This window comes from Condylura cristata, unplaced genomic scaffold (genome assembly GCF_000260355.1).
Source record: "Condylura cristata isolate star-nosed mole 26May11 unplaced genomic scaffold, ConCri1.0 scaffold00063, whole genome shotgun sequence".
In the NCBI taxonomy this organism is placed as follows: Eukaryota; Metazoa; Chordata; class Mammalia; order Eulipotyphla; family Talpidae; genus Condylura; species Condylura cristata.
The window spans coordinates 613,443-624,257 of record NW_004567164.1 but is presented as its reverse complement, the minus strand read 5'-3'; the positions used below and the strand labels follow the sequence as shown (position 1 = coordinate 624,257).

Sequence of the window (10,815 nt, the reverse complement as noted above, 5' to 3'; positions counted from 1 at the left end):
ACAATTGAGATTTAAAAAATGTACAAAATGATGTAAATATAAACTATTATTTAAAAAAAAATCTGACAAAGGGGGAAAAAAAAACCCAGGTATGCAAAGGGAAAAAAAAATATTTCCACCACATAAGAAACTCATGCATATGTGGCAGAGCTGGTGCGACGGGACCGCCAGCCGCTCGGCTTCCTTCCCACTCTCTGCGAGGGCCCGCGTGCTGGCAGCCCAAGGTCGTTGCTAGAATGCCAGCCAGCGGGGAGGGCTGAGTCCAGCGCATTCCGCCACAGGCAGACTTCTCGGGCTCCGAAAGGCGCCCTTGTCTGTCGATGGCCAGGATGCACTCTGGGTCCCGCGCCCATGGACCCAGTAACATTGGGGAGATGGGAGAAGGTGGACAGGGTGGACAGTTGGCAACCAGTCTGCCTTCGGCCCCAGTAGGGGCCGGTAGGTGGCTACTGTCCGGAGTGTCTGTCTGCCCGAGGGGTCCTCACCCACTTGAGAAGCTCACGGTTCTGGGTGCCCGCCCACGTGAATGTCAAGGACTGTTGTGAACTCTAGTGCTTCTTAGCAAGGTCAGGCTTGCTTTGATTTTTAATCCAGAAACCTTTCTTTGCATAGAGCTGGGGCAGAAGTGCAGAGGAGAGGACTCACCAGACACTGGGGAGCAGAACGGGCAAATTTATGCCTCTCGGGTCTGGTGGGGGGGTCATAAGCTAGGAGGGGAGAACACCAGCCTCGAGACTGCTGTTAGAGACTGTCCACTGCTGTGGCCTGTTCGTCCTGGACTCTGCCCTGGACCCTGCGAGCTTGAGGGGTCGGGGGAGGGACCTGCAGTGATTCCCTCCCCCCACCTGTTGTTTCTTTTTTTAACTTAGAGCTGAAAGGATTAGAATCCCTGAACCTTGGATCACACCTCCAGATCTGCAGGAGAAAATCCACATTTTTGCCCAAAAATGCCTGTTCCTGACGGAGAGCCTGAAGCAGTTCACAGGTATGTGAGGAGGGGCCGCAGGGGCAGGCTGGGCTCCCGCGTGCCCGGTGCTGCCTGGCGGGTGGGTGACGGTTCGGTTGTGGGGCACAAACTGAGCACCTCTTTTTCTCCCCTTAGAAAAAATGCAGTCGGATATGGAGAAAATCCAAGGTAATTTTTTGTATGTAATGGGCTTTTGATGTTGAACCCTCCTGGGCAGATGAAGGGGTGCGCGCAGTAGCCAGCCTTACCTGCAGTTGCATAGCCTTTTGCTGGCTCGTTTTCAGCTGAACAGCCTCTTGTTTCTGTCTGAAGTCTCTGAACTCAATCTGGTCAGTTCTCTGCTGTAGTGAAGGAGAAAAATAATTCTTTGCTGTTAACCCAGAATGAACTGGATTTTTAAAATTTTTTCCCTCCTCCTCGTGAGAGAACGAGCAGGAACTGGCCTAGTGGGTTTCCTCTGGAGCAGGGTTTATAAACATATCTGCCGGTCCGTGTCGGCTGAGGCCGCGCCCTGTGACGTCCCCTCCCTGAGGGAGGTGACGGCAGTTCTAGCCTCAGTGCGTACTGCGTCAGGAGCCACCATGTCTCAGGGCTGAGGACCGAAGGGACACGGAATGAAGCAGTTCCGTTTGGTGACGTGTCCTCAGCACTAGGACAGCGCTGCGAAAGACAAAATGCTGTGGCCGCCCCGGAGAGGCTGGTTCCGCGGCCGCGTCCCCGGAGCCCCTTTCATTCTCCTAAGGGCAGATCCCCATCCTCTCCGGAGACGGAGGGGTGTCTAGGCCGAGCCCCCTTGCGTCGGCTGTCACGTGCATGCTTTCCGGCATTTGGGGACACGGCTGGGGCGCGCGGTCCCGCTTCTTGCGCGGATGCCCAAGGGAGCCGTGTGCAGCCGCCGGTCCCTGACCTGGCTCTCGTGCGCTCCCAGGCCCCTTCGAGTCCGCTGGGGACCGCCCGTGTGGACGCGCTCTCGGCTGCACAGTGCCTGTGTGGTGGCCCTCCGGCCCCCCAGCCTGGGGCGCAGAGTGGTCCGTGGCCTGGGCCTGGGGTCTGCTTCAGAGCCAGCTGCCCGGCAGGGTACACGCTCCCTCCGTCTTGATCTCTGTGGCCAAGCTTCCGCCCAGCACTCCCGGCCCCGCGTCCCTTTGAACTCCAGGGCGATGGATTCACGCATCGAGCGGGGCCCTGGCGGCCCAGGTGGAGCCCGCCTGTGTGACTGCCCAGCCCTTCAGTGAGGGAGCTTCTGGAGCACGCAGGTGACATCCGTAACCTCTTTTCCCTTTGTTCTTTCAGAGTTGAGAGAGGCTCAGCTATACTCAGGTAGGTGCCAGGGATCGAACCGTCCAGGGCAAGGAGTAGAAAGCCCTGGCAAAGCTAACCCTGTGGAGAGTGGTTTTGGACCTCACCTAAGTGTGGACCCTCCAGGCTGCGTACAGAAGTGACACAGCCCACAGCAGCGCGGCGCTGCGTGCGCTCCAGCGTCTCTGCCCTACGGCGCTTCAGAGTTGGAGCTGTGGGCTTGAGATTCCGCTGAGGCGCGTGAGGATCGGTGAGGCAGCGTCAGCCCCGAGGCTGGGGCTTCTAGCCCCTGCTGCCTGCCCTGCTTGGGGGCTGTGCAGGGTTTTTCGAAAGCTGCCCTTCTCCCCAAGAGTGGCTGAGTTCAACTTGGGAGTGCTGGAGGTCTGGGGGGGGTCACCCCACCACTGGCTCCTGGCCAGTGGAAGTGCCCTCTTCTCCTTGCCCAGCATCGCCACCTAAGGTTCAGAGAGTGGGTGAGTCTGTGACCCCCGTGGCAGCACGTGAGGTGGGGCGGGCTCGTCGGGAGCGAGGGACTCGGCGGCGGGCGGCCTCCCCGGTGCCGCCGGCTGTGGCCCACGCAGTGCTTGCAGCAGGTGTTAGCGCGGCGCCTGGCTCCGGGGCCGCCGCTGTGTGGGGACAGTGACAGCGAGACCTGCGGCGGCGGGAGGGCACGTGGCGGGAGCAGGCTGGCGGCTGGCGTGGCCGGTGGCACCTGTACTTGGAGCAAGCAAGTGGAGGTGCAGGTGGTGATTCTGGGCACGTCAGCGAGAGGGGGTGCAGCCAGCGGGGGGCTTGGAGTCGCTCCTCAGGGAGCTCGCGGCAAAGCTGGCTCTTCCTCGCTCGGGCGCTCTGCCCCCGCTGACTGCCGCCTCTGTCTCTGCAGTGGACGTGACCCTGGACCCAGACACGGCCTACCCCAGCCTGATCCTCTCCGACAACCTGCGGCAAGTTCGATACAGTTATCTCCAGCAGGACCTGCCCGACAACCCCGAGCGCTTCAATCTGTTCCCCTGTGTCCTGGGCTCGCCGTGCTTCATCGCCGGGAGACATTACTGGGAGGTCGAGGTGGGGGACAAAGCCAAGTGGACCATAGGCGTCTGTGAAGACTCGGTGTGCAGGAAAGGTGGCGTGACCTCGGCCCCCCAGAACGGATTCTGGGCCGTGTCCCTGTGGTACGGGAAGGAGTACTGGGCGCTCACCTCCCCGATGACGGCCCTCCCCCTGCGGACCCCTCTCCAGCGGGTGGGGATTTTCTTGGACTACGATGCAGGCGAGGTCTCCTTCTACAACGTGACAGAGAGGTGCCACACCTTTACCTTCTCCCACGCCACCTTCTGCGGGCCCGTGCGGCCCTACTTCAGCCTGAGCTACTCGGGAGGGAAGAGCGCAGCGCCGCTCATCATCTGTCCCATGAGTGGCATCGATGGCTTTTCCGGCCACGTTGGGAATCACGGCCACTCCATGGAGACCTCCCCTTGAGGAGCTGCACTCGGGCCCAGGGCTGTCGGCCGTCGTCCTGCCCCAGGCGTAGGGCGCTGGTGCTCGCCGCTTCCAGTCCGTGGCTGCCGGGTGGCCCCGCCGCCTCCTCCCCCTCCCACTGCAGATTGTGAGATGGAATGAAACTGCCAAGAGGCCCGGCGGGCCACCGCCAGCGTTTGCGCGGCTTGGTCACACATTCCTGGAGGGACCGCGAGTCCCGATGGCCTTTGGATGTGGAGGCCGAACCAGGGCCCGCGTCTTGACTCAGCGGGGCGCCTCCGGCTAGGCCCCGTGACCCCGCTGCGCCACTTCCGGAAGAGGGCTCCTGTCCACAGCTGAGAGGAGCTGCGGCCTCTGCTGCGTGGCTCCCTTTCTCCCGGCTCCTCACCGGCCGTAGTTTTCTGGATTCCATTCAAGAGGCCTGTGTGTGTTGGCTAGTTGCAGTGTTCACAAGGATGGTGGGAAACGACCTCATCTCCGCCGTGAGAGGATGTGCGGATCAGTGTGCTCTCTGCCTCAGCCCTCTCCCGAGGGCTGTCTGCTCACCTCGTTCTCAAGAAAGGTGTGTCCAGGTGCTGGATGCAGGTCACCACGCTCACTCCCCCCACAGTCCACTGCGCCGAGCTCCTCTCCCCCTCACCTCCGCGGACTGACGGTCAGTCACGCCTCCCCCCGGAAGGGTCCTGGACTGTGTTCCAGGGGTTCACTGACTTTTTGCCTCCTTTTCTCTGCCTCCTCTGGGGGGTGGAGGAACTGACCCTCGCGCGTACACCATCCAGGGGCGGCACACCCCCGTGGCCTTCGGGGCCCCGGTATTCAGGGGTGAAGACTAAGGCAGGTCACTTGGAGCCAGCCCCCGTGATGGTTCTTCGTCCCGTTTCTCTTTGGGTACATGCCCCTCTGTTTGAAAATAAAGTGAATATGGATGTTGTTACCTTGTTGTGGTCTGGGTCGGGTCTTGGGGTCATGGCTGGGGCATGGAATTGGAGGTGGGTTCATGTGTTCAGCTCCCCCTTGGGTCCAGAAGCCTGCTCTGGCCAGTATTTTACTTTCCAGTAAGCAACTTTCTCAGTATCGTGCCCCTCCTAATGCTGCTGAGAACACGCTAAGTGTCTGCAGCCCGTACTTCTGGCTTGGTCAATCCTGTCACTTCTCTAAGAGTTGTTCTCCCAAGTCCTTTTTTGGAAGTGGCAGAGGGGGACGCACCTGTGCCTGGCACACCTTGGAGTGGCCAGAACTTGCTTCCCAACCCAGAACTCCCAACATGAGCTTGTGGGGGTGCTAAGATCACCAAGTGCTGAGGAGGAGATAGCCTGAGACATTTCCCTTCCTGGAGAGGATTTTTCTCTGCTTCTGGGCATTCTGTGGAATCCTGTCCACAGAAGACGGAGTTCAGTGGTTTGTACTTCATCCTATTAATAGGGGTTCAGTGGCTGAAGATCATCAACTGGCAATGCCATGTCCTAATACACTGCTTTGTTCACCCGGGAAATACAACTGGGTCGACAGGGGATTCAGTGCAGCCAGGTTGGCTGGGCTCAAGCCTCTCACATAGGGACCGGACATGGGAAGTGTCACTCGCAGACACGCCCATGTCTGCGGCACAGTGGTTTGTCAAAGCTCACGCCGTACACAACGGGAATCGCTGCCCTAGTCTCAAAGATGCACAAACTGGAGCCCGGGGGAGCGTGACTTGTCCCAGGCTCGGGCCAGGAACCGGCATGGCTGGGATTCTCTGAGGCTGGTACAAGACCTGTGCTGACGGGTGCTGCTCGAGAATTCACATACGCGTCCTGCTTTGCGTCCTGCTTTCCTGCTGGGCAGGCGGAGCAAACGGAGCCTTGCAGGCCGGCCGGTCCGTGGGGCTGGGATGCCTGTCAGTTTGTTGACTCAAGTGTCAGTAGCTGGGAAGCTGGTGTAGATGCCCAGTCAGAGTCACATTCCATTTTCGGTTTCCTCCATCAAGGCAGAGGGAATAAGGGCCCAGGAAGAGGGCAGCTTGCTTGGGAATGGACTCCGGACCTCCCTGTGGAGTGCTGCAGCTGGGAGGGCCTCACTGCATCAGACCCAGTGCTCTGAGAGCAGCGTCTTCGTGCATTTCTGTCACAGCAGAGCAGCTGGAGCAGTGATCAGCCAAGCAACCGTGGCTTCAGCAAAGTGGCTTCAGCTGATCCTACTAGCGGTGCTGAGTGAAAACTGTCTCAAGAGAATTCCACCGCACACCTTACCGAGTGTGGGCAAAGGAGCGTGGTTACTGTGGGAGGATGGCAGGATGGGAGGGAGGAGGTGGGCCTAATTTATCGGTTACTGCTTATTTCTGGTCCTGGTGAGTGGTGACCTCACACATTTTTTAAAGATTTACTTAACGCATACAGAACTGGGGTACAAGCGAGAGGGGGGAGGCAGTGAGACTGAGACAGAGTGGGGAACAGAACAGGTTGAGGGAGCAGCGGCACGCCATGTGGGTCAGCTCCCTGCCGGGAACTGAACTCATGCTGCCGTGGCTGGGGAGGGCTTTATAATGCTGCACTTTTAATTTGTTGCGTCACCAGGGAGGACCCCACAGATTATTTTTAATGAGTTTCAATGTTTTGTGATTATAAATTTTCTCACCTGCAGACAGGTAAGCAACATCTGAATTCACTGAATCAGGATCTGGGCCCCTTTCTGACATGGGACCATGTCATTCTTTTGGATCTTCTTTGGGTCTTTTCTCGGTACATCTGAAGTTGCTAAATATGAATTAGAACTCTGACCACTCCTCAGTCTCTAATTCTTTCCTACCCCAGGGAAAGTGTGCAGACACTTGCTCTTTCTGCTACTTGTCCAGCAGGGAGAGAGGAACGCCCTTTCCAAGAACAGACAAGGTGCAGATGGCCAGGTTCAGAGAATGAAAGGAAACGCCCTCCAAGGTGAACAACTGACACGACAGAATAGTTACGAGTGCTGCTCACCGCTGCACAATTAAGAGCAAAAGGCTGCCACGCGGTGAGGGAGCCTTCGGTTATCCGCAATCCTGACAGAGCACAGATGGAAGCCACGTCTCCCTGCAGAGTAAAGCCCAAAGAGTTGTTGGCAGCTGCCGTCTCACAAATGGGACAATTCCTTCACACCAATATAGTCTACCAGGGTCGTGGCGCTCCCTAGATGAACTTGGCTTTTTTTTTTTTTAAGATTTATTTTTTAATCTCTTTAAGCATACAAGAACTGGGGCGCATGGAGAGCAGGCAGATCTACTGAAATACACTGCTGAGGGGAGCGTGGGCAAGACGGGAGGCCTGTGTGCCAGGGAGGCCAGCTCCTTGGCCAGGGGAGAAGGCCTCCGTGGCCGGCAGTAGCTGGGGAGCTCTGAGCCCCACCCCTCTGCCACCAGGGCGGCCCTGAGATGGAGTCTTGTGAATACAAGAGAACATGCCATCTGTCCTTAGAAGAGTTAACAGTCAATTAACAGGGGAAAAAATCACATCTGGTAGAGAGCACCAGAGATGGCCTGTGGGCGAGTGAAACACTGCATGTCACAGGAGACCGGAGTATGGACCGTGGTGGTCTGAGAGGAAACTCAAGTCCCAGGCCTGTACTTCGCAGAGCCCTTTTTCTGGAGGCTGCGAGGCTGGTAGCTGCTAGCAAGACACTGCATTGAGTTTTGACTTGATTAGTAATCAAATCACTAGGCCCTCGAGCCTTTTATCCAGGGATTCCTCCGAGGTTAGGCCTCCCTGAAGGAAGATGAGAAAGCCCACCAGCGGTGGTGTAGATAGCTGTAGAAGGAACCGGCTTTGCCAAGGTGTTAGTAAAGTAGCTAAGGTTTCAAATTGTGTGAACAGTGCTTGATCTTGATGATGCTGTACCAGTTACATTCCCTTTTTCCAAATCAGACAGAAGATTTTCTCAAATCTGGCTTATTGGCTTTTTCATCTGAAGTATGAAGTCTAGTCAGAGTATTTTGAGGTACACTCATATCGCCTTCGCAGGTTCCTCATTTGGCGCACACACAGAATTTGTCTGGATCATAGTGTGGCTTGTCATTGCTAAACCCTATTGGGGGGGTCTCATACACAAAATAACTGGAAGAGAAAAAAAAACTTTTTGAGTGTAGCGGTCTCACATTTTTCAACCTACATATTTAAAGAAAACTGGAAAGGATTATAGGAACATAGTAACATGCTTTGATGAGACTGAGCGACCTTTCACCTCCATACTAAATTCTTCCCTATGGAACTCTTTAAGCACACAAAGAAACTACACAGTGGTTAAACAGCCCAGCCCCATACCATCTCCGCTTTCAGCTGCCAGTTTATGGTCAATCTCATTTTGAATATAACTTCATCTCCGTTTCTTCAACCCTTGTGACTTTTAATAATTCTTCAAACCTTTCAAAATCCTATGTGGAGTCTCACTGGTGGCGCAGGGGTTAAAGTCTCAACCACCAGCCACTGAGGCTTGAGTCCCTTCCCAGCCAGGAGCTGACCCACAGGCACAGCAGACCACTCCTGTCTCACCTGCTGCTCCCCTCAGCAATGGATTTCAGTCGCTAAATCTGTTCTGCTCCCCAGAATCCTGTCACCACCCTCCACCTCTGCCTACATACCAGTTCTTGTATGCATAAATAAACAATAACAAACCTTTTTAAAAATCTTACTTGTAGAAGATATTTTCATACAAATGAATGCCTCCCTCTAGGGAGTTTTCTTGCACAATAAGTATTGTTAGTAACAGTAAAGAGATTTACAAATTATCACCTTATTCCAGAAAGGACTTCAAGTCCTTTCAAACATAAAGTCAAGGTAGTATGAGTTTAACTTGATGAAAAGAAAGGGACAAAAATGGACAAGGGATAAAGTAAACGTGGGACATCACAAGGACAGTGAAAGCGGGGCACTGTTTGTTCTCGGAAGGATCGACAGCACCCTTAATTTCATAGCTCAGGTGTTGCCTGTGACACGGGAACGGACTCCACCGTAAGGGTCATTTTACGGAGAAGACAGGAACTTCTGCCTGGGCTCTTGGTAAATGGAAATGGTCACATGGGTTTATCATTCACATAATGAGTTTTACAAATGAATAAGGACAGTTAAATATGTTAAAAATCGATAATTTCCTGAGAAAGAAAAATTATTAAATATTAATGTTGAGCTTCACTACTCAAGTATAAAAGAATGCCTTACACTCTTCACGCATTAACACATTTTCTTCTGGGTCTCCCTGTGGTACAGGGGTTAAGTGTCAGCACTATGAAACTGCTGGCCCACTGGAGCAAGAGCTTGACCCCCAGCCAGGAGCTGACCCACAGGGCGCAGCAGACCTCTCCTGTCTCCCCACGGCTCCCCTCAGCAGTGGGTTTCAGAACCTGCGTCCGGCTCCCCACTCTGTCTCCAGTGAATCCTCTCACTCGCACACCTCTGGCCCATACCCCAGCTCTTATATGCATAAATAATAAAAATGTTAAAGGTTAACATTTGTTCATGAATCACAGTATTCTGTTTTCGTCACAGAATTTCAAACCTTTTGATAGAAAGTAGGACAGTATGTATCAAAACTCTGGGCACAGCTACTGTAACAGGGTGCTCCCTAGGCAAAGGGGAAGTTCCAGGTTCCCTGCCCCACCCAGGAGGAAGATGGAGCTGAGCAGAGATAAGGAGAGAAGAGAAGAGGAAGAAGAAAGCAGGATGGAGAGCCAGAAGGAGACCCGAGGAAGCCACACGGAGCAGCGAGCATGTGATGGAGACACCCGGCTTGTTTCCTGACCCTGGACTGATTGAAAGAGATGTGGGTGAGAGCCCGTGGGGAGGTGACCGTGGCAGTGTTTATATTGATTTTGATGTTGCTCTTTTCCTCCCAGACTTGTCTGGCCATTTCTGACCCTGTTCCATGGGTCCCCACCAGAAGGTGTTTTAGTCTTGTGGCAGCTTTCAGGCCTTGCTTTGAGCCCATCCCTTTTGGGTAGAATTTTACCCAAGAGGGGATGGGTTACTTCAGGTGTTTGATTTAGAATTGATATTTTTTGTCTTCTGTGTTGTATACTCACTGTATTAAAGTTCCTTTTCATTAAAGTTTTGTATGTTTTGTCTTGATGCAGCAGATGACAGAACTGATTTAGAGCAGGCAGGTTTGGGGGTTCAGGAGTGCCCCTCACTCCCTGCTCTGTAACAATGCCACTATGAGGCTATTGGCTGCCACTGCAGCACGAGTTCATTCCCCCCAGCCAGGTGAGCCACATGGTGTGGCAAACCTCTCCTGGCCTGCCCACTGCTCCCCTCAGCAGTAAATTTCAGTCAGTCTGACTGTTATGCTCCCCATTCTGTCTCTGATGAATCCACCCCACTCTGGCCTGTACCCTGGTTCTTGAATACATGAATAAATATTAAAAAAAAAAAAAAACTTGGAAAACTTTGATGTAGGGTTTCTACTTCCAGAAACTGAAGAAGCAATTACAGGTATTTGAAAATATATAAGGATGTCGTTTGGAGTATTGCATATGAAAATGAAAACACAGAAATAATCCAATGTTCACCTACCGGCTTGACATGGGGGGAGGGTCTCTGCAGGACTCTGCAATTAGGAAAAAAAAAAAACAATACTAATTATAAAATCTGAGGTTACTATGTTTGAGATCACTTCCACAACAACTTCCTTCCAACAGTTCTATAGCTTATAAAAGAACAGACAGCAAATCTCATCTGCTGAAGGGAGACTGGGAGACTCCCCATTCTCTAGCTATCACAAATACGATCTCTATCTAAAAGTGGAAATCTAGGCAGGCCCCTACTGAAACTCAAATTTCTCTTCATCCAGAAAAGAAATCTAACCTTTGCCTTATAGAAAAAAATTAGGGGGGCGGGGAGAGAAAAGGAAACCTTCGTTAAAAAGCAGGGGGAGGCCTCGGAGGACAAAATCTGCTGACAAAGCCCCGACCCCCCCAGTCTGTGTATCCGCTCTGAACCCCACAGGCACCGGTGAGCGACCCCCGGCGCCCGGCCCGCGAAGGGATCGTGTTACTGCTGACTGCCGGGGCTTCCTCGCAATAACTGACCTGGACGCTCCGGACCCCGCGCTCGGCGTCTTAGGGCCCA

At 54.0% G+C, this 10,815-nt stretch overlaps 1 protein-coding gene across 1 annotated transcript in view; it reads left to right on the top strand.

Annotated features, from left to right (window-relative positions):
• Positions 1-4,679, top strand: part of TRIM27 (tripartite motif containing 27) — a 13,033-nt gene extending 8,354 nt beyond the window's left edge. Inside the window, exons 5-8 of the mRNA XM_004695445.2 lie at positions 870-985; positions 1,103-1,135; positions 2,261-2,287; positions 3,150-4,679. Coding sequence (XP_004695502.1) covers positions 870-985; positions 1,103-1,135; positions 2,261-2,287; positions 3,150-3,745 — 772 coding nt within the window. The 3' untranslated portion in view covers positions 3,746-4,679. The remainder of the gene's footprint in view (positions 1-869; positions 986-1,102; positions 1,136-2,260; positions 2,288-3,149) is intronic.
• Positions 4,680-10,815: the final 6,136 nt, after the last annotated feature.